Source organism: Canis lupus, chromosome 12, assembly GCF_003254725.2.
Source record: "Canis lupus dingo isolate Sandy chromosome 12, ASM325472v2, whole genome shotgun sequence".
Taxonomy (NCBI): Eukaryota; Metazoa; Chordata; class Mammalia; order Carnivora; family Canidae; genus Canis; species Canis lupus.
This window is the reverse complement of record NC_064254.1, coordinates 66826409-66851139: the sequence shown is the minus strand read 5'-3', so window position 1 is coordinate 66851139 and position 24731 is coordinate 66826409. Positions and strand designations below refer to the sequence as shown.

The following is a 24731-nucleotide window of genomic DNA, read 5'->3' as shown; positions in this document are numbered from 1 at the left end:
CCTCCATTAGACTGTTAGCTCTGTGAAGGCATGAACTATTTCTATGACTGCCTTGGCACAAAGGAAACCTTCAAGAATACTTGTTAAAAATGGGAATCCCTGGGTGGCTCAGTGGTTTAGCACCTGCCTTCAGCCCAGGGCGTGATCCTGGAGTCCTGGGATCAAGTCCCACATCAGGCTCCCTACACAGAGCCTGCTTCTCCCTCTACCTGTATCTCTGCCTCTCTCTCTGTCTCTCATGCATAAATAAATAAAATCTTTTTTAAAAAAAGTACTTGTTAAAAATGAACTAAAAGGACACAGGATTCCTTGTGTTTTTTTTTTTTTTTTTTGATGTAATTGAGTTATATTTATTAACCAATCTCTCAGAACAATCTCAGACACTACTAATTTATTGGTCACTGCTACAACCACAACATATCAACACCCTTGTTTTTCATGCTTTCAGGGTTTTCTTGTCTGTGGACTGAAATTCTTTCAATGCACATGGATGCAACAGATACAAATACAATTTATTATCTAGTCTCCTGCTCTCCATCCTAGGCTGTTGACCCAAGGGCCCACTCATATACACATGATATGCTGACCACATAGTGTACTCTCACCAGGAAACACAGAACTATAAGGCCATGCCACTACTTTGTCCACCTGGTTCTTAAACCACGGCAGTACTCCAATTTCCGAATCCAGCCCCTAGAACTTATTACTACATATTAACCTTCCTAAGAGATCTCTGGATGGTCAAGGGGATGGGCTGTATCAAGGCTAGGCTGTGTGTGGTTCTGTGATTTCCATGCTTCCATCTCTAAGCTGTCCTGGAAACTTAGGCAGAATTTCACTCATTTCCACTTCACCCATGGAAATCACTTCCTTCCCTGGGAAACATACTGCTGCTTCTCTCAGGTACCCAGGGAAGAGGCCACACAGAATCTAAGGCCAAAGGACAATAGCTTAGGCAGTCAGGCACAGTGCCCTAACACAACACAGAAAGTCTATAAACTTCTCCTCTGAGAACTTCAATTTATTATATTATATTATATTATATTATATTATATTATATTATATTATATTATATATACACAAAACCAAAAAAATATAGAGAGAGACAAAAACAAAAACAAAAAACGTCTCTTCTGAGGAGAGGTAAAGCAAACTTGTAAACCCCTTTGTGCTGAGGAAGAAATTTTCCAGTGCAACTGAGTTTTATAACCAAACTGAGCACATCATACCTTCACTAAATTCAAGATGATGATGGGGGAGCCAAACCTTTGAAGCATCTGGTCAAAGTGAAGGGCGGCCACATGTGCAAATGGATCGGCCTGATCCACTAAGGGGGATAAAAAGGATGAATAAATACCAGAATGAAAAATATAAAGCACAAATAAAAGAAGTATACGGTTTGGTTTCTTTTTTTTTTTTTTAATGTTTAAAGAAATGCAATTCAACTAATCTAGCAGTTTCACTTCCCAAATACCTGTTGAGCTTATCCAGATACTGATTCTTCACATATTATTGAATTTGACTGATTCTTACATTTCTTTTTTTTTTATTTTTTTAATTTAAAAATTTTTTTTAATTTTTAAAATTTTTTTGATTCTTACATTTCTGAAGTAAAATACAATTTACTAGCAGCCAAAATTAAAGAAAAATTATAAAGTTATTGAATAAAATAACAGAAGTCCTTCTTATAGATTATCTACCTTCCAGTTCTAAAACTTTGTTGGAATCTATGATTTTATGGACTTCTGTGACAACAGTTCATCATCTCAAAGTGTGGGTAAAGAAGAGTTACTATTAAAAAGATTGCTCCACGTACATGTAATAGGTGGTTTAGGCATCATAGTTGAAATGTCCTGAGACCAGTATAAAGGAACAGATCCTCTAACTTGTACATATGAAGAATAACTTCCTGCAGTAAAAGACATCACAGAAGCATCACAGAGTATTTGCTCAGTCTCCACTTCATTTGCAACATCACCCTGAAAAGAAAGGTGACATTAAAGATACCTTATATTCTTAGAACTTTTCAGTGAAAAAAATTTCTAAGTATACAATGAAATTATAATCCCCATTCTTTAGGACATTATAAAAGAGGTAAATGTTGATCAATATTCAATGTGCACATTAGAAAAGGAAAACCATTAAAATGCAACAATGAAGGCAATTAAAAATAGCTGAGAATAGACTAGGAAAAAATCGAATTAAATAGCTAATAATACAAGTAGCAGACAGAGAACAGCTTGAGTGATATAAATGGCAGAGAGGGAGAGAAAAGGAAAACAATTACATGAAATTATACAGGAGGTTAGGAAGACCAGCAGAATATAAAACTTCAATTCTGAAGACCGGGGAGGAATGAAAGGACAAAAGAGCAAGATTCAAATAATGCCTGATGGACAGAAGGGAAAAAGGTTTTGAGTTAGCTTTACTCATAAAAGTATAGAAGGATACGACAAAGAATAATTTTGGAGGCATTGATAACATGTCTGTTTGATTATTCTCGAAATATTTGAAAATTGTAACAGCAAAATTGCGATTTTTCTTAGAGCACTAGTTATAACTATTTGCATTGTGGATATAATTTTAAGCACAATGTTGCTATTTTAACACAGGATTAAACCCAATGTCTCACTCAATCTGTCTACTCAGTCGTACATCTGCGTAAGACTCAAGCTGTCTACTGCAAATAGAGACGAAATACTTCGAGGGGATAACAGGACTGATGGCATGATAGAATTTGTTGTGGTTATTTTCTAGGAGTGAGCATATTAGGAGACTGCCTGGAGCCAAACCAAAGCAGAGGCGAGGGGGCAAAGGGTTTCCATGCCTTGCTATACTCTGTCTTCTCATCAAGGATGCTCTACCAATGACTGCTCCCCTCCACTTATTCCTCTGATGGAGGTGTTCTGCTATTTTAGTCACTACACTAAATATGCACTACATTTTTTTCTGTATATTACAGAAATGGCTCATCCTCCAAAACATGAGACATGTTTCCTAACTCCCCAAGGCAATGCATAACTTGCTCTAAGATAGTCAATTTTTCAGAACATCTGTATACTAGTCACATTTCTGACAAGCCTCAGATAGTCCGGAGCATTAATTATTCTCTTGATCATGTCCCGAAGTAAGAAATGCCACTTTCTAGAATTCCACTTTGCTTCCTCTGTTGGCAAAGCTGATGTGAAAGGTTAAGATGTCAGCAGCTCTGCTGCTTCTCCACCTTACCTCACAATTTGCACCTCTCTTGAGAAAGCGGGTCCCGGCAAACTTACTGGATCTTCTAGCTATTAGAGTCACATAGACTGGTCGTCCGTAGATCAACAGCTCTTAGAAATCAAGTTAAAGCTGTTTGAGCACTCACACCAAACGGTCACACCACACCAAGAGAATCATTAGACCCTAAATATACATTTAAATATATCTTGTCCAGGGGCACCTGAGTGGCTCAGTGGTTGAGTGTCTGCCTTCAGCTTGGATCCCGGGGTCCTGGGATCAAGTCCTGCATCAGACTCCCCTGTGGGGAGCCTGCTTCTCCCTCTGCCTATGTCTCTGCCTCTCTCTCTCTCTAGGTCTCTCATCAATAAATAAATAAAAATTTTAATAGATAGAGATAAATAAAATCTTGTCCAGAAGGTTAAAGAACACCAAAAAGCTCCATTCAAGAAGGGAGCAGCATTGGGTCTGTTCTTCCAAACTAGGTAGGTAGTAAAGCAAAAAGAGGCCTCCCGAGGGAGTGGTTTCCACGAATTTCAGAGGAAATGGTAAAAAGGTGTAGGGTTAATGGCCAAGGGAAGAACTGGTCTCTCACCACCAACTAAAGGATATAGACAGGTACAATGAATTCTTCCTTAGTCTTCAGAGATCAGACACCTCTCATAGAGAGTATATGTCACTTAACAGGGGATTAATCATGAAACAATATATAATAGGTAGGGAATGCAGTAAGCATAATACTGTAAGAGTTGCCCAAATTTGTCACCCAACAGCAAGAACTAAACACTGTGAATTGTGTAGTTGATATGCAGCTTTGATTATGTCACCTTATTTAGCTTTCTGAGCCTCAGTTCATCTTCTGTAAAATGGTATAAGAACTAGTAAAGTAACTTTATGCAGTGGTTGGCAGGACTAGGTTACATAATGTGTGTAAACCAGGGTCTGTCCTATGGTAAATGCTGAATAAATAGCAATTTTTTTTTTATCATCATAAAGACTTCTGGAATCCATTAAGTGCTTGGTAACTAAGAAACGAGATTCATCATCTAATCTAATGAGCTTTAAAACTATAATCCATGGTTATGGATTTAAATAACCATTGTTATTTGCTATTTAAATAAACACAAACAAAAACATTTACTGTGCATAATACCTGCCTGGCCCTGAATTAGCTCTTGGTGATACAAAACAGTGTAGAACTACCTCTTAGAAAATGCCTTTAGAAACTGTAGCACATTCTTTTTTGGTGTCCTTGGTGGTGAAAACCTTGTGTTCTTTCCAGGTAGATTTCACTTTTGGAAACAGAAAAGTGAAATTCAGGGCTGAATCTCATTATTCAGTGAATAAACCAGGCAGATAATACTACTCACTGCTTGGAAATGATTATAAAGTAATGAGCCTGACTTGCAAGTATAGCACATAAATCTCACTCATCCTCATTTCAAACTTCCTCTGTGCCTTCATCTAGCATCTCTTCTCCCTCATTTGCCATAAAGAAAGCGCCACCAGCCCTCTTTAGGACGAACCTCTCCAGGTATAACCCTTGATGCCACTCCTCCTAAATGTTCTGGTACAAGAAAAAAATATTACTAATCACATTCACCCACTTAATGATCGCAAAATAACCACTTCTTTAAAGTTTTCACCATAGGTATTAAAAAAACCTAAGGTAAGAAAGAACATCAACTGGAAAACTAGCTGGGTGTACAAACGTCCTTTTCATCTCAAAAAGGGACAGGAAAAACCTAAATACCACTCCTCGAAAGTATACAGTGTGTCTCTCAAAGCCTCATAGCATAAGAACACTTTCTGGAAAGGTTTCAACTATAGCTAGAAATTAAATAAAAGGGGAAAAAAAGTATTGATAAAATTGAACTCAAAATCAGCTTAACCCAAGGTTCAACCTATATCTACTTAATCTGTTATATCCCTTTCCAATCCAGGATTTTATTATATTATGCCTGAACCACGGCAATTTCCTAACTCATGTCGACTACTCAAGTCTCATTTTATCTAATCCAGCCTGAAAATAGCTGTCAACTCAACCTTCCTAAGAATTCCCCTCTATGTTACCCTCTTGAAAAACACTTTCAAAAGTTCAGGCACCAAACCCAAAATACTTACTTAGTCTGACCAGCAAAGCAATTTGGTGACTAGCAATCTGACTCCCTGCAACCCACTACATTGTACCTCCCAAGGATTTTATATGCAACTCCCATGAACTTTTCTACCCCTATACTTGTGGTGCTTTCTCCTCCTATGAGCTTGCTCCCTGCTTCCTTTTAAAGTCCTACTTTTGTTTAAAGTGAAGGCAACCCTCACTTTTCCTACAAGCCTGCCCCATCCTCCCCACCTGTCAGTGATTCTGCTCCTCCTCTCAGGTATGAATGATATTTATTGCCTATATTACTTACTCTGCACATAGTATTTTCTTCCCTGCTGTTTATCTCTCCATGTACATAACAGATCTGTTCAAATGGTCTGCATTACTCTTTATATTTCCACTACCTGATATCATGAGTAAGTTTTCCTGCTAGGTGCACAGAATGATAATTATAATCTGATAATTCATATACAGTCTGCTACAGATTGATACACCATAAGTTTAATATTATCTTAGTTTTTTTAAAAAAGGATACTTGACTGCCCACAGAACCCATGAATAATATACAACAGCCAGTCACGATGCACAGTATTTTTAATTATATCCAGAAGTTCACCATTCCACACATACTTCATATAAGGCTCACTACAGATCCCAAATACACCTGAAAAATAAAAGTCGGTGTCAGACATACAAGGAAATTGGTCTACACTCATCTCATTTTTAAGTTCTTAATTTTTTGTTTTTAACTTCAAAATAAAATGCCTGATTAATAGCACTGCCATTTTCAGTGGCTGGAATTCATATCATCACCCAGAACACCGTGTTGATTCAGTACAAAGTGAAAGAATGAACACATTTTTTCCGATGTGTGAAAGTTTTTAACCTAAGAGAAAAGAAAATAATAGGGAAATTAAGGACACATGGACAAACACATGATGAAGGCCAAAGATTCCAGAGTACAGTGGCTGGAAGCACTGCTCTGGGGTCAGAGTGCCTGGATCCAAACACTGGCTCTGCCTCTCATCAGCAGGGTGACAGAGGTAACCAAGAGTGTTACTACCTCAGTGCCCACTTTCTCATCTGTACCTGCATCATGTGGTTGCTGTAAAGATGGTAACGTTGGTAATGCGCATCAAGTGCTTCAAACAAGCTTGGTGCCTTATGGATACTTCCGTAAGTGGTAGTTATTAGCATATCAGGCTTCTTCTAGATGAAGTACTTAATTTCACCAAACGTGATTCAGCATATTCAGATACATTGATTAAGCATCAATGAGTTTTACTAAACTTATATAAAGTGCAAAATGAGAAATAAGTATGATTATGGCTTAAAAGACTGTAACAGTGGGATGCCTGGGTGGCCCAATTGGTTGTGTGTCCAATTCTTGATTTCAGCTCAGGTCATGATCTGAGGGTCATGGGATCAAGCCCTGTCCTGGGCTCTATGCTCAGTGGGAAGGTTGCTTGAGGATTTTTGTCCCTTCCCCCATCAAATAAATAAACCTTTTTTAAAAAAAGACTAACAGTTCTGGATAGCAGGCTATTTTTCTTCTCAAAACATGGTATGGTAAGAGTGTTCATATACTGCAACAAATACACTTGGTTTGATGATAAAACCTAAACTTTCCCTACCCTTTCAATGCTTTACACAGAGCATGAATTATACACACAGGAACTAGAGTCCCATCTTTGGCACTTATCAGACTCTGTGACCTCTGGCAAGTTACTTTACATCCCTGAACCTCAATTTTCTGAACTGTAGAATGATGATACTACCTCAGAGACAAATTCAGATTAAATAATACATGCAAAGTGACTAATATACCACCTGACATAGTAGGGACTTTTAAAAAATGTATTATTTTCCTTTCTACCTACCCCTTTATCTTCTACTTCTACCCTCACTCTGTTTCCTATCAGTTTCCCCATGTGGTAGAAGAATAGTGCCCACCTCCCCCCCCCCCCCCAAAGATGTGTATGTCCTAATCACCAGAACATGTGAATATGTTATGTTATATGGCAAGGAAGAAATAAAGTTGCAGATGGAATTAAGGCTGGTAATGACCTTGAGATGGGGAGAGTATTTTGAATCATCCAGATGGGCCCAATGTAATCATAGGGTCATTATTTATAAGTGAAAGAGGAAAACAGGAATATAAGTGTCAGCGTGATATAATGTAGGAAAAGCCTTGGCCAGCCGTTGCTAGTTTTGAACATGGAAGGGGCCCCAAGCCAGGAACTATGGGCAATCTCTAGAAGATGGAATGGCAAAAAAAAAAAAAAAAAAAGGATTTTCTGCAGTGTCCAAAAGGAGCAGAGCCCTGCCAACATCCTAATCTTAGTCTACTGAGAGACCTACTTTGGACTTCCAACTTCTGTAACAGTAAATTTGTAGTTTTAAGTCACTAAATCTGTGGTGATTTGTTTTAACAGCTATAAAAATCTAATACACACTGTTATTCATATCCATCACGTAGAATTGTTCCAGAGACAGTAAAAAATTAAGTAGCTTTTAGAGGCTTAATTCAGATTTCAGAAAAAATATTCAAATTCATATTCAGGATGACATAGTAGTACTTTTAGTTTTTCTATTCCTAAGTGTGATATTTAGAAGAAATGATGCAAGTAAATATTCAGCCACACATTATCTTGACCTCCACCTGTCTCTATAGCATAGGTTACAATTTGGGAGCCTAAACCAGGGCAAATTTATGTGATCTTGACATTCTGAGGTGGAGAGCATGCGCTGAGTTTGGCCTTAGAAGGGATAGTCAATCTAATAGATTAAGGGCAATGGCAGGGATGGCATCCAGTTTAAGTAACTCTCTAAAGTCTTCTTAGAGTGACCAAGAACCTTTGGCAAAATGCTAATAGAGCATAGGCTCTTCTTGAGTGTCCTGCAAGGACAAACCTTCTGGAACTTTAGATTACATTCTAACTCTGCACCCACATCTTTATTATCACTATTATTAAAGTTGCACAGAGCAAAGTGCCCAAGACACTAATGACTTACTATGTTTCCATAATAAATCCAACTCAGCTAAACTGCTTTAAGTCTGAAATGATTCCTTTACAATATTCACTTTAGCAATGCCTCTGGCTTTAGCTCTCTAGACCAACCCAAAAATCTAGGGATAAAAGTACCAATCCTGCTTTGTGGTTGGTTTGTTTAGGATCTCGAGGGTGGCCCCCACATGTAGTCCTGCAGTGATCCCACAGTGGTCCTGACAGAACCAAGGCCTATGGGGACACCTGGGTCAAACTGGGACCAATCAAAATAAGAACAACCTCTGATCCACTGCATTGGTTCCTTGGCACACTGGCCATGTGATCTTAATCTCTATGTCTCAGTTTCCTACTTAATCTTTATTTCCTTAAAAGTGGCATCATACCTACTGAGCAGAGTTTTTATGAGAATTAGAGATATTGTAGTAAATGTCTACAACACAAGAGAGAACTCATGGTGAATTTTTTTCCAAAACTCTATGAAGGAATAAAAGGTGATGGTATGTATTCCCCAATATTAAAAAAAAAAAAATTCTCTGTTCAAACTTCATCAAAAGTCTAGATCTAAGTGTATTCTATTAAAAATACATGAAAATTTGCTAGGAAAATGTCAACATACAATTTTCTGGCTGGCCCACAAATGAAATCACATTGTGATTAATGATCTCTATAAAAATGAATTAGTCAAGTTTATATATCCAAAATAACCTCATGTAAGGACACAGAGCAATAAAGGACAGAGGAATATGAAGGAAACATGAGTTAATGAGATGCCATTTCACAGATGCTATATAACCTACATTAGATGTGCTGAAAACCACCTACCACTTCCACCTTGTGTAATTAATCCTTCATCTTCAAAGATGTCGAAACTCTCCTGGCGAGTCTGAGTTGTTTCTGACTTTAACATCTCCAGGGGCATTCGCAAGACAGTGAGATTATACTGAAGTGAGTGGGACAAATCATAGCTGTAACTGAGAACATAACTGAAACTTAGTAAGAATTATAAAAGCAAAACATATTTCAGTCTTGGCTCCCATATGGAATTAAAAACTCTGAATGACATTAGCACCTGTTCCATTACTTGAAAGTGATGCTATTCATTTTTTTTTTTTGAAAGTGATGCTATTCAAATAAGCACTGTAAAACACAGTAAACCATGTAATTCGAAACTTAAATATCATTCCATCCTCAAAAAATTAAAAACAGAAATACTATATAATCTGGGAATTCCAATTCTGGGTATTTACTCAATGAAGATAAAAACACTAATTTGAAAAGATATATGCACCCCTATGTCTGTTGCAGTATTATCTATAATAGCCAAGATATAGATATGGAAGCAACATAAGTTTCCAGTGATAGATGAATGGATAAAGATGTGGTATATCTGCACAATGGAATATTACTCAGCCACACAAAAGAATGAGCTCTTGCCATTTGCAACAACATGGATGGATCTAGAGGGCATTACACTAAGTGACATAAGTCAAAAAGAGAATGACACATACAGTATCATTTCATTTATATGTGGAATCTAAAAAACAATACAAACAACCAAATAAACCAGAAACAGATTCATAAATACAGAGAACTGGTGGTTGCCAAGGGGAAAGAGGTAGGGGATCGGCAAAAACAGATAAAGGGGATTAAGGGGTACAAACTTCCAGTTATAAAAAAAAGTCACAGAGATGAAAAGTACAGCTAGGAAATATAGTCAATAATATCATAATAATGTTGTATGATGATAGATGGTAGTATACTTATCATGGTGAGCACTGAGTAATGTATAGAATTGTCAATTTACTATGTTGTACACCTAAAACTAATATAATATTGTATATCTACTATGTTTCAACTAAAAAAATTATTGCATGACTTAGGCATTTGCACAATTAGAAATATAAAATACATGTATCTATTGGCCCATTTGCATGTCTTCTTTGGAGAAATGTCTGTTCATTTCTTCTGCCCATTTCTTGACTGGATTATTTATATTTTGGGTGTTGAATTTGAAAAAATGTTCCACATCACTCGGCATCAGGGACATACAAATCAAATCCACAATGAGATACCACCTCACACTAGTCTGAATGGCTAAAACTAAGAAGTCAGGAAACAACAAATGTTGGTGAGGATGCAAAGAAGGGGGAACCATCTTATACTGTTGGTAGGAATGCAAACTGGTATAAGCCACTCTGGAATACAGTATGGAGGTTCCTCAAGAAGCTGAAAACAGAGCTACACTATGACTCGACAATCACTATTTGGTATTTACCAAAGACACAAAACATGGTGATCCAAAGGGGCACCTACACAATGGAATATTACTCAGCCATCAAAAAAGATGAAATATTACCATTTACAATGATATGGATGGACTGGAGGTTATTATGCTAAGTGAAATAAGTCAATCAGAGACAGACAATTATCACATGATTTCACTCACATGTGGAATTTAAGAAACAAAACAGAGGATCATAGGGGAAGGGAGGGAAAAATAAAGTAAAATGAAATCAGAGAGGAGACAAATCATAAGAGATTTTTAACTATAGGAAACAAACAGGATTGCTGGAGGGGAGGAAGGTGAGAGCATGTGGTAACTGGGTGATGCAATGTGCACTGGGTGTTATATGCAATAGATGAATAACTGAATTCCACATTAGAAACTAATGATACATTATATGTTAACTAACTGAATTTAAATAAGTTTCAAAAAAGAGAAATATACAATACAATGTGAGTGATCAACATTCACTGATTTGCAATGTGCATTTTTTGCTTCACAATGAAATCAGTCTAACTTCATGGCCATGTACAAAGGGGTCACATTCTGATACATATCAGAATGGAGTTCTATAGATGTTACAACATCCATGCAATAGTGCGTGGTCTGTACTCTATGAACAAAAATATTTCTATTATTTATTAGTGGTAATATCATAACTGACTTCATAATAAAACAAGAATAAACAAATGATACAGCCATTACAATAAAAAAATGTTTTAGGAGAGTAATAGCCATCCAAACAGTCTTTGCAAATAAAATTTGGCCCTGAGGCCAAAAGAAACCCATTTTACAATCCTGATTTTTAAACAATTAATAATTTAAAAAATATCTATAGCCTGTACATTTTAGCACAGAATTTCAGAAGGTATCTAGAATTCTTTTGGTTTACACAAATGTACATTTTAGTAATATTTTCAGATGGCTACAATTTTGTCTAGAAACTCACATATTATTTCAATTATGATTTCTTCTTTAATTTATTCATACAATTTGATTGAAATTGATTTGTTTCATCTATGAAATTCAATTTTACCATATTTGCTAGATGGAGCCATTAATTTTACCAGCACCTAATCTCAGGGATAAAAGTTATATTAATAAGTTGGTTTTTCAGGGTGCCTAGGTGGCTCAGTCAGTTAAGTGTCTGCCTTTGGCTCAGGTCATGATCTCAGGGTCCTGGGATCAAGCCCTGCATCAGGCTCTGTGCTAAATGAGGAATCTGCTTCTCCCTCTCTCTCTGCTACTCCCCCTACTTGTGTTCTCTCTCTGTCTCAAATAAATAAATAAAATATTTTTAAAAAGAGGGTGGTCGGGATCCCTGGGTGGCGCAGCGGTTTGGCTCCTGCCTTTGGCCCAGGGCGCGATCCTGGAGACTCGGGATCGAATCCCACGTCGGGCTCCCGGTGCATGGAGCCTGCTTCTGCCTCTCTCTCTCTCTCTCTCTCTCTGTGTGTGATGACTATCACAAATAAATAAAATTATTAAAAAAAAAAAGAGGGTGGTCTTTCAATCACATTTACAATAGCATCAAAAAAAAAAAAAAAAAAAACCTCAGTAATAAATTTAACCAAGGAGGAGGAAGATCTTACACTGAAAATTAGAAGACACTGATGAAATAAACTGAAGCTGCAAATAAATGGAAAGATATTCCATGTTCATAGATCAGAAGAATTAATATTGTTTAAGTATCTATACTACCCAAAGCCATCGATAGATCCCTATCAAAATTCCAAAAGTATTTTTGACAGAAATAGAAAAAACAATTTAAAAATTTGTACAGAATCACAAAAGATCTCTAATAGCCAAAGCAATCTTAAAAACAAAAAAAAAAAAAAAGAACAAAGATGGAGGCATCATACTTTGAGATTTCAAACTTTTTACAAATCTATAGCATTCAAAGTAGCATGGCATAAAAATAGACACATAGACCAGTGGAACAGAACTGAAAGCCCAGAAATAAGTCCATGCATACAGAGTCAACTATTTGACAAGGGAGCCAAGAAGACACATGGGGAAAGGACAGTCTCTTCAATAAAGGGTGCTGGGAAAGCTCAACAACCATTTACAAAGAATAAATTGAACCCTTGTCTTACACCATTCACAAAAATTAACTCAAGGTGGATTAAAGACTTAAATTAAGACCAAAAATTGTAAAACTCCTAGAAGACGACAAAGGGTGAAAACTCTGCCATTGATTTTAGCAAAGATTTTATGGGTATGACACCCAAAACACAGGCAACAGAAGTAAAAATAAACAAGTGGGATGACAGCAAACTAAAAAGCTTCTGCACAGAAACAAAAACTCAACAAAATAAAAAGGCAACGTATGTAATGGGAGAAAATATTTATAAACCATTTATCTGATGGGGGTTAATATCCAAAATACATAAGGAACTCATACGACTCAAGAGCAAAACAAAACAAAAAACCCAAAAAAGTCCAATTAAAAATGGACTAGACATTTTTCCATAGGAAATGGCCAACAGATAATTGAAAAAAATGTTCAACATCACATCAGGGAAATGCAAATTAAAACCACAATGAGGGATGCCTGGGTGGCTCAGCGGTTGAGCGTCTGCCTTCAGCTCAGGGCATGATTCCAAGGTCTTGGGATCGAGTCCCATTTCTGGCTCCGTGGGGAGCCTGTTTCTCCCTCTGTCTATGTCTCTGCTTCTCTTTTTGTGTCTCTCGTGGATAAATAAATAAAATATTTTTTAAAAAATTCTAAAGCCACAATGAGATAGCAACTCATACCTGCTATAATGGCTATTATCAAAAGACAAGTGTTGGCTAAGCTGTGGAGAAAAAAGGAACCCTGTGCACTGTTGGTGGGAATGTAAATTGGTGTAGTTACTGTAGAAAATAGTATGGAGGTTCCTAAAATATTTAAAAACAGAACTACCATATGATCCAGCCATCCCACATTTGAGTATATAGCCAAAAGAAATGAAATCATCATCTTGAGAGCTATCTGCAGCCCCATATTCACTGCAAGCATTATTTACAATAATCAAGACATGGAAACATCCTGAGTCCGCAATGGATGAATGGAAGAAGAAGATGTGTCTGTGTGTATATATACATGTATGTGTGATCCCAGAGCTCAGTATGGGGATACAAACAAAGTTGAAGTCATGGAGAAGACCATCTCTAACAGTACACACACACAGAGGGTAGGATACTACTCAACCATTAAAAAAAAAAAAAAGGAAATTCTGCTATGTGCAACAACACGGATGGATTCGATTCTGGATCTCAGGATCACACCCTGAGCATGAAGGCAGATGCTCAACCACTGAGCCACCCAGGCGTCCGTTTAAGAGCTGTCATTGCCCAAATTATAATTTCATTTAGTTGAATGTTTTTGTCTTTTTCTTTGTGAAAGGAATCCAGTTCTCAACATATATAATAATTAGAATGAGAAGTTTGTTATTAGCTATGGTCACTCCAATCTTTCAAAATCCTCACCTATGTATCTTTAGTAAACTAATTTTCTGTCTTCATAATGATTATTTTAAATTTATCAGCTGTTTTCTAAGTTCTGGCCAATTATTTCCTGAACTCGTAAGTAAAAATAGAAGTCCTTAGATGGATATCTTTCTTACTTATTGGGCTCCCTGCAAGAAGCCTGCTTCTATGTCTCTGCCTCTCTCTCTGTGTCTCTCATGAATAAATAAATAAATCTTAAAAAAAAAAAAAAGAAAACTCTTAATCTTGTGATTTCAACAAGTACCTTGAATCTGTTTTAACTTATGATTCTACATTTGAACATATTTAAATATCAACCAAATGGTTATTACTGATAAGCTTTTGAATTTCTGAATTTTACATGACTGCTTTGAATATGCCTTCACTTAAAAAAAAACATGGATGGAATTTGAGGGCAGTATGCTAAGCAAAATAAGTCTGATTATTTCCATATGTTCTTCACTTCTATGCAGAATCTAAAAAAGCCAAACTTATAGAAATAGAAAGTAGAATGGTAGTTTTCAGGGGCTGGGGCATGGGAAAAGGTAGGGTGGGCAAAAAGGAGACACGCTGGTCACATGATACAAACTCCCAGCTATAAGATAAATAAAATCTGGGGATCTAATGCATAGCATGGTAACTGTAATTAACATTAATGAATTACAACTTGAAACCTGTTGATAGTACATCTTGAATGTTTTTACCACACACACACACACACACATACACACACACTCATAATTATGAGAGGGGATGATTATCCCAATAAGATTGAGGTAATCACGTCACAATACATATGTGTATCTAATCATCACACTGTACACCTTAAACCTATAGATGTTATATGTCAATGATATCTCAACAGTGGAGGGAGATGTTGATTTTTAACTTCTAAAAATCAATTTTTCCTGGTTAGAATAATTGCTTTATTCCCAGCTGAATCCAAGAATGCAGTATATCCATTTTAAAGCTTCCTAATTAGACACAAAAACCTTAACTGAAATAAGCTTTCATTTATGGGATGACTTGATCCCAGAGCTCAGGATGGGGATGCAAACAAAGTTGAAATCATGGAGAAGACCATCTCTAACAATACCCACCAAGTCTCAGTGACAACTTGCAGATGCTATAAACATAAAATTAAGCAATAAAGACAGAAAAGCAGGTGACTGAGATACACACAATGGAAATATACATTCAATAAACACTTGTGGAAGTGAAAAATCTTTCTTTAGGAGCCCTTCACTATACCACTGTTAAAATAATGAACTTCAGTTTTACATCAATGGAGACATAACTCATTCTATATAGGACACATTTTTCTTTATTTCACAGATAAATAAGTGGTTAACTGTATGAACAATTTAAAAAACTTTTTAAATAATGCAAAGTACCCCATCAATGCATAGCACCAATAGCTACAAGTCCTTGTTTAGTCTTTGGGACCTGTATCCTTTTTGGTGCATGCTATTTTGTGTTCTCCCTTTTTATTTTTTTATTTTTAAAAAAATTTTTTAGAACTATTTATTTATTATTTATGTATTTATTTATTTATTCATGAGAGAAACAGAGAGAGAGAGAGAGAGAGAGAGAGAGAGAGGCAGGCAGAGACACAGGCAGAAGGAGAAGCAGGCTCCATGGAGGAAGCCCAACGTGGGACTTGATCCCAGGTCTCCAGGATCATGCCCTGGGCTGAAGGCGGCGCTAATCTTCTGAGCCACCTGGGCTGCCCAATGTTCTCCCTTTTTAGTTTGGATATTATAGCTGACAGAATTTTCCATTTAGCATAATAACTCTGTATCTCCTAAGCCTACATATTGGTCACATTGGTGGTGATATAATACTCTACTGTAATGCTCTGTTAGAATTTACTTGCCTGTCATTCAGTTACTGATATTTGAGTTGTCCCTACACTGGCTGGGTTACTTGTTTGGGGCTATCATAAATAGAGAAGCTATACATGCCTCTTTAGAAACAGGAATTAATATATTCTCTCCTAATTTATTTTCTTATGATATATTTTCATAAATAAATAATGCCACATCCCTCTTCAGGAAAACTATTAATTTATGAGACCATTAGAGGTATGTTGGTATTGTAACAATTCTTCTTATTATGAATTTTTACCTAATTTTGATAGATTGCTAACTAAAACAATCTGTGAAATTGTTACAACTCTGTATTAGAAACTGATGAAAATTTCATTTTTATAATTAAAAATTACAAAATAATGCATTACAATTCCACCTAAAACAAGGATAGTTTTTATAATGAGAATAATTACCCTGTAATTTGTCCATTCAATATGGACCATTTGTCCATTCAAATTCAGATTTGTAAAAGGAAGAAATACCCATTATCTTTATGTGTTTAGATGAAATAATTTGATCAATAAAAAAAAAAAAATACAGGAAGTACTATTGTGTCCTCTGATTCTGTTTTTACACCCTGGAAAATAATATAACATTTAAGTGACAGACAGGAGAAAAACTAAATTCAAACTTACCTAAAGTAAAAATTGCTAGACAGGTCCACATTTTGAAATATTCGCAGATACCTAAAAAACAAAACAAAACAAAACAAAACAAAAAACACCAAAGCATATTACATTCACACAATACTATTATATTTTCATGGTTTAACATATACATTTATATTTGTAAATACTCTCATGAAAATTGAGGAATTCAGGGGGCTCCTGGCTGGCTTAGTTGGTAGAGCATGCAACTCATAATTTTGGGATTGAGTTTAAGCTCTATGTTGGGAATAAAGATTACTTAAAAATAAAATATTAAAAAAAAAAAAAGACAAACACCCACCATTTGCTTCGACATGGGTGGAACTGGAGGGTATCATGCTGAGTGAAGCAAGTCAATCGGAGAAGGACAAACATTATATGGTTTCACTTATATGGGGAATATAAAAAATAGTGAAAGGGATTAAAGGGGAAAGGAGAGAAAATGAGTGGGAAAAATTAGAGAGGGTGACAAAACATGAGAGACACCTAACTCTGGGAAATGAACAAGGGGTAGTGGAAGGGAAGGTGGGGGGTGTTTGGGGTGACTGGGTGATGGGCACTGAGGGGGGCACTTGACAGGATGAGCAATGAGTGTTATGCTCTATGTTGGCAAATCAAACTCCAATTAAAAAAAAAAAAAAAAAAAAACTCTGAGGAATTCAATCCAAAACTGCAGTGGGAATTTCATCTGAAGCATTTTCTAAGTCTGTTGATTGTCCCTTCAGAGACCCTTAACTTTACAGTCTGACCATTTCCTCATCCCTGATTATGCCGGAGCGGTAAAGTCATGCACTTACATGTGTGGAGCACTTAGACTTGGGGCAAGACAGAAGTAAACACTATCTTGTTTTTACAATTATATGTTCTGTAAATGCTTTGAGGTTAGAGGGAGGAGAGTAACAAAAACAAGCAAAAAAATGTTTGCAAAAACCGTAATTTTAAGTTGTGAAGTTTTGCAACTGAAAAGAAAGGGCAGAGTAAAACATCTGCATATCTACACCTCAGGATTAATAAATGTTAACATTTTTTTTCATATTCTTTCAACTTTCTAAAGACTTTTGATCACAAATGGGTACTGAATTTGTCAAATATATTTTCTACAAACATTAAGATGATCACAATTTTTCCCAATAATAAATATTTTATTGTACTGAACTGCTCTAGCATAATTTTCTAGTGTTGATACAACCATGCATTGCAGGGATAACCTCTACTTGTCATTATGTATGAAATGTTTAGTAGTACTGTATTTTACTTCCTTATATTTTACCAAATCTTTTTTTAAGCTCATTTATTTTTTTTTTTAGTAATCTCCACACCCAACATGGGGCTCAAATTCATGACCCTGAGATCAAGAGTCACATGGTCCTCCAACTGAGCAAGCTAGGCACCCCAACCAAATCTTTTTACTAAAAGAAATTATTATATTCTATAGTTTCTTAAGTGACTTAAAAGTTTTACCTATTTAGTAATAGTACTTCAGTCTACTATAATAAGCTTTTAATACAATTATATCTTATTCTGAAAAATGTCCACTGCTACACAGTATTAATCCTAAAATAATTTCACTCTTCAAAGAAAGTCAAATCACTATACAGAACCACATAATTTATTTTACTATTCCTGGCTAAAGAATCATGAAGATGAGGTTTATAAATAATATAAACTTTTTCCCATCCCTTGGATTCATATGTGCTGGTCTGATTCACTTTTGTAAAAAAAACTTATTACGGTAGTTGACAAAAAAATGTATTAGTTTCAGGTGTATAACATGGTGATTCGACAATTCTAAACATCACTCAATGTAATAATAATATTATTATTTATTAATTAGCAGGCCTATTATATAATTATAAAAGCGGGCCTATAATATTATTATTAATTATTATGTTTAATAATATATTATTAAGTAGCATAATATTATATAAATATATATTATCATATTATATTACAATCATCTGTTATAATACAACATTATCACAATATTATTGACTATATTTCCTATGTTGTGCTTTCCAGCATCATGACTTATTTATTTTATAACTGGAAGTTTGTACTTCTTAATCCCCTTCTCCTGTTTTGGTTATCCCCCGACTCCTCCCGCTATGGTAACTACTAGTTTGTTCTTTATATTCATGAGTCTGTTTCTGGTTTTTGGTTTGTTTGTTATTTGTGTTGTTTTTCAGATTCCACATATAAATGAAATCATATAGTATTTGTCTTTCTCTGCCTATTTCACTTAGCATAATACCTCCTAGGTCCATCCATGTCCTCATGAATTACAAGAGCTCTTTCTCTTTATGGCTAATATTCCACTGTGTGTGTGTGTGTACCACAGTTTCTTTATCCATTCATCTACTGATGGATCCTTGGGCTGTTTACACATCTTGGCTATTGTAGATAATGTGCAATAAACACAAGGGTGCATGTATCTTTTCAAACTAGTGTTTTTGTTTTCTTTGGGAAGTACCTAATTCACTTTTAGTCAATATACTATGCCTGTCTATAAGCTATGTAAGATATAATGGTTTTTCAGTTAGTGCAAGGCAAAGACCACTTTATCTGTTAAATTCTTCTTATTTTAATCTGAAACAGATTATTTTTTAGCAACCCAACTTCCAAACATCACTGGAGTCCAAAACCTACTAAGAGGGTCTTAAGCAAGAGAGCCACATCACCTTTAAATTTGTGTATCTAAAACAACACTATAAAAGTATAGAGTGTAGTTAAAATCTAAACTTAAAAACATTATAATAAGGCATGCCTGGGTGGCTCAGTCAGTTAAGCATCCATCTCCTGATTTCAGCTCAGGTTATAATCTCAGGGTCAGAGACTGAGCTCAACATTTGGCTCCACAGTGGGGGTTGAGCCTGCTTGAGATTTTCTCTCCTTTTCCCTTTCTCCTCCTCTACTCTCTCTTTCTAAAAAAAAAAAAAAAAAAAAAAAAAATTACTAAAAAAAGAGAAACAGTAATAAACTGCCTAACTTTGTTCCATTTTAATCTTTATATATATAATAAACATATTTATATATTAAAATAAATCAATTCTACTCTTTTCTCTATCAACTTATTAACAGACATTTCCCACATTCCCAAGGCTCCAATAATTTTCCTCTGGAACTTTTTAAAGATTTCAAACCTACAGAAAAATTGGAAGGAACAACAGTACAATAAATACCATTATGTCCTTCATCTGAATTCACTGTTAAATCTCTCTCCTTAAACATACACATATACATTCTCTCTCTTTAACTGTGCATTTCCTTTTCCTAAACCTTTTCAGTAAGTAGCAGACATAATGCTTCAGTAAGAAGCAGACACTTCACTCCTAAAAATATATTCACACACACACATACATTATGAAAAAACATAATCTAAATAAGAATATCATTACACTTAAAATTTAATACTGATTCAATATCACCTGGTATATTATCCATATATAAAATGTTCCAGTAAAGTCCTTTATAGCTATGTATGTAAGTGTGCATACATTTTAATCTAGGATGCAACAGATATTCATGTGTTACATTTGATTGTTATGTCTGTTCTGTTTTTTTCTGTCTTTGATGACATTGAGATTTCTAAAGAGTCCAGGCCAGCTGTCTCAAGAATGTCCCACAAGATGGATTTGTCTGATTATTTCCTCATGCTTAGATTTAAGTTAAATGTTTTTACAAGGTATTGCCAGAGGGGAGGATGGGTGAAATGGATGAAAGGGATTAAGAGGTACAAACTCTCAGTTATAAAATAAGTCACAGGGATGAAAAGTACAGCACAGGGAATATAGTTAATATTATTATAATAACATCATATGGTGACAGATGGAAACTACACTCACTGTGGTAAGCACAGCATAATAAAACAAAAACATATATATTTTTAGCAAGAAAACTACATAGGTAATCTGTGTCCTTTCCACTGCCTCATATTGAGAGGCAAATAATGTTAGTTTTGTCTCATTATTGGTGATGTGAAGTTTGAATATTTGAGTATGTATGTTTGCCATTTTTTCTTTTGTAAATAAAGAGATTCATGGAGAATATGTTGAGACTGAGCAAATATTCTGTTCCTCAATGATAACATCTCACTTAATGGCTTTAGCAGCTTTTGTTGATTTTCAACTAAATCAACTGTTATAATAGAGGTTTATAATAGACCTTGAACAAAATTATAGAATTCTGAGCTAGTATTTTACATTTTTAACATAATATCTATAATCTTTTGAGTATATTTTGTTTTCTAATTGGTCTACCATATTAAAAACAAACAAGCAAACAGTAGTTACCACCACTACGTACCGAGCTTCATCAGGATGAGTAACTCGTACAGAATCATTAGGTATATAGATCATATTTGTATCTTCAATCTTATATATTGCATGACCTCCAATATCTGCCATCTTCCTCCTTTTAGTTATTAACACAATATAATAGCCTTCTAAAAACCTGACAAAACCTACAACAAAAAGAGACAAATATAATGTTTCCTATACTTAGTAATGCTTTTAGATACATATTTAGAAGGTAAAAGATTTTTTGACACATTTCCTATTTTATTTCTGATTTATAGCTACAAATTTTCAGTTTTATTATAATTAATCTCTAGAAATATCTATACTGACATTTATCTCACTTAAAAATATTATTCTAAACAATTTTATTTCATTCATTCTTTTATATTTAGTCTCATTCCAAACAGGACTGAGGGGCTTTAAGCAAAACAATACACTAAGATTAGGGGAGTTGTTATTTAATAGGTACAGAGAGTTTCATTTCCCAAGATGAAAAAGTCCTAGAGATCTGTTGTGCTAGGCACATATAGTTAACACTACTGTAGTGTATACTTAAAAATGGCTAAGATTGTTAATATATACTTAAAATGAATCAATATATATGTGAGCAACAAGTATATAAAAACAAACAGAAAACCAAATAAGTTCTCAGAAACTTACAAAACTATGCTAACATGCACTGTGAATCTCAGTGGGGGATAAGCATTAAGTATCTCCCTAGATTTGTCTGATGATAGAACTTCATCTTCTTTTTTAAAAAGAAAGTAACCATGAATAAATGTTTTGAGAACACACTTTGGAATATGCTGCTCAAAAGGAAAAACAAACTACATGAACTCTTGATTACTCATACCAAAACCCAACTTGAGTCAGCTTTTAAAAAAGGAAATTTATATTAAGGATACTGAGGTGATCCATGACACCAAGGGGCAACAATTTCACTGGACCTCAGAAAAACACCTAGTCAAGACGCATCTCTGAACATGTACTCCATTCTTGTCTCCCTCCATAGACTAGCCTCCTCCATAGACCAGCCTCCTCCACTTCTCCGGGTTATATAGTGGGAAACACAGCTGCTAATGGCTTTATAACCAAGAGCTTCACTGGAAAGAAACAACTTTTTTTATCAAGTTCAATTCCAGAATTCCTAGGGAAGGACCTGGATTGGCCCAACTTTGGGTTGGGTGCCTAGCCCTGTACGTATCAACAGTTGCTAAGGTATAGAATCACATTGCACTGGAAGCCATTTATACAATAACGAGGCAACTTAGATGGGGGCAAGGAGAGATGGTGCCAGATTCCAGAAAAGTGGAGGGTTTCAGCAAACAATATATCCAGTAAATTGCATATCCCTCATGCAATCTTCCACAAGCATCATTTGTGATAGTTAAGCTTTTTATTAATATTGGAGCATTAATAAGTTATATTTTATGTCAAATCATTGGAGTGAACATGCTGTATATTGATGGTTAAAGAGAGGCCAACTTAAAAGTACTAAGTTCTCACCAGCACGCTAACTACTCTATAATCTCGGTTAAAAACTGTTTGGTTCCCAGAACTTTTGCTTTGAGAGTGAAAACTAACTCCTTTTGGGGGGTAGGGGTCACTTCCAAAACGGTAACATGAGGAGCCCAGCAGAAACTCTCGCCAGTGAAACAGACTAACTGGTGAAATTGACCAAAAAAAAAAAAAAAAAGAAAGAAAGAAACTGAAAAATTCTGAGAATTGTCCTAATGGCAAATAGCAAATGGAGAAATATTTATTCAAGAAAAGCTACTAACCGTGGTCAGAACAGCAAGTGTGTGGTATCTGAATCATAATCCACTTCTCTCTCATACCCCTCTCTCAGTCCAGTGTAACAAAGTACCTACTCCTGGCAGGAGTAGCCAAGAAGACAGTGCTTTCCCTCTCTTCTCACTTCTCAGTCCAAGGCCACGGTTTCTGTTCAGAAGGTACAAGCATGACCAGAATGTCTTGTCCCCTCCAGCTCTGTGTTGCTGGATCTCTACTCCCAGGCAAGCCCCACTGAGATCAGGGTCTTCCTTCTTTCTTCTCGCAGCTCCTACTTGTAAAGTGGAGGCTCTACCCTAGCATAACTGGTCAAGAATACTGGGTCCCCACTGCCCTCACCCTAGCTCCCTCCTAGGATGAGTCAGATATAGTCATATAGCTGACTTCTTAACAGAAACAGTGGAGGCCACAAAGCTGTGGGATAACATGTTCAAAGCACTGAGAGGAAAAAAAAAAAGATGTCAGCCAAGAGTCTTATCTCTAGCATAACTATCTTTCAAAACTAACTTTCTCATGTGCATGTGTTCGTGCATACTTGCACTCTCTCTCTCTCTCAGAGTGTTATATTCTATAAAGTCTGAGCCAGTATCTTGATACTATGAATTTTTGCTCTAGAACTGACAAATACCCACTGTCTGTCTTGTTATTCTCAGATGACAAAAAAAGGAAACTGGTAATTGACTATATTAACATAAATGAACTAAAATATATAAGAGAAAGATGCCTCAAGGATTTTATGAGCCAGGCTACTGAAGAAAATATGCCATTAAAATAGTGAAAAATACTTGTATTTTAGAGATCCACAAAGCACAAAATGCTTTCTAAAAAAAAAAAAATGTTCATTTACTTCTTTCTTTGCCTTAGAAACTAGCAAAAATTCCCCCCATTAAAGATAAAGGACATAGGGATCCCTGGGTGGTGCAGCAGTTTGGCGCCTGCCTTTGGCCCAGGGCGTGATCCTGGAGACCCGGGATCGAATCCCACGTCGGGCTTCCGGTGCATGGAGCCTGCTTCTCCCTCTGCCTGTGTCTCTGCCTCTCTCTCTCTCTCTCACTGGGTGCCTATCATAAATAAAAATAAAAAATAAAAAAATAAAAATAAATAAAGATAAAGGACATAGGAATAGGGAGGAAAGGCTGATGACAGTCACATTAAAAGGAAGTTAGAAAGAAAGTTATCTTTTTGGAAAGATAAAAGTAAAGCCCTCAGAAGCAGCATAAAAACACTCAAGGGCTTAAATAATAAATATTTCCAAAATGAATGAGTTTTCCTTTTATTCTTGTTATACTTACTTTTTATACAAAAAAATCTCTGCAATACTTTCTCAACCTACATTCCAACTGAATTTTAATCTTCTGTTTTTAGCTCAAGACTACTTATACCTTCTACCTTTCTCTTCATAATTTGAATAAAGGGAAGTAAATATATTGCACAAAAGAGACTCTTCTACTAGCATAAATGCCTTCAGCTTATTATATTTTTTTCTTCAGCTTATTATAAATGAAATTATTTTCTTCTTCCTTTTTACTACCAACAGGAATTGTCACTCTCTTTTTTAAAAGGTTCCAATCAAAGATAGCCAACAATTAAAAGACTCCAGGAAGGCAAAGACATCTGCCAGGAGTTAGCCTGTTCATCTCTTGAACACACTAAAATGAGAACAAGTTTTTTCATCTTCACTGCGTACTTCTGACCCCACACCAATTTTACTGAGTACTTCCAAGAAGCTAAGATGACAGTCATCAAGCAAAAGTGATTTCTCCCTCTTCAAGCACAGAAGGCTGTTTCCTTTGAAATGGACACCAAGCAAAGTATATAAAAAAGGACAATGTAAGAGGATGTAGTGGGAGTTCTGGTGGCTGGAAAGGACCCCACTAGCCCACCAACAGGGAAGAATGCAATATCCTTGCTTCAGGGGTCACTATGCCAGCTAGTCATTATCTTAAAAGCCTTCAGGGAGAATAGCACTCTGGCAGAGAAACATGAAAAACCTCTACAAGGTACCTTTGCACAACAGAGCCCTCGAGAACCAAAGTGACTC

The 24731-nt window shown here is 35.8% G+C and overlaps 1 protein-coding gene across 4 annotated transcripts in view; it reads right to left on the bottom strand.

Annotated features, from left to right (window-relative positions):
* Positions 1 to 24731, bottom strand: part of FIG4 (FIG4 phosphoinositide 5-phosphatase) — a 124077-nt gene that overhangs the window by 77166 nt on the left and 22180 nt on the right. For 3 of the 4 annotated variants that reach the window (XM_025444479.2, XM_025444478.3, XM_025444481.3), the window contains 7 exons: positions 20907 to 21063; positions 16593 to 16643; positions 9154 to 9302; positions 5856 to 5984; positions 3229 to 3329; positions 1817 to 1979; positions 1230 to 1327 (listed from right to left, as the gene is read on the bottom strand). In XM_025444479.2, the coding sequence (XP_025300264.1) occupies positions 1230 to 1327; positions 1817 to 1979; positions 3229 to 3329; positions 5856 to 5984; positions 9154 to 9302; positions 16593 to 16643; positions 20907 to 21063 (848 nt within the window). Of the gene's footprint in view, positions 1 to 1229; positions 1328 to 1816; positions 1980 to 3228; positions 3330 to 5855; positions 5985 to 9153; positions 9303 to 16592; positions 16644 to 20906; positions 21064 to 22680; positions 22841 to 24731 lie in introns of all 4 variants that reach the window. The other variant, XM_025444480.3, reaches the window with a different exon arrangement.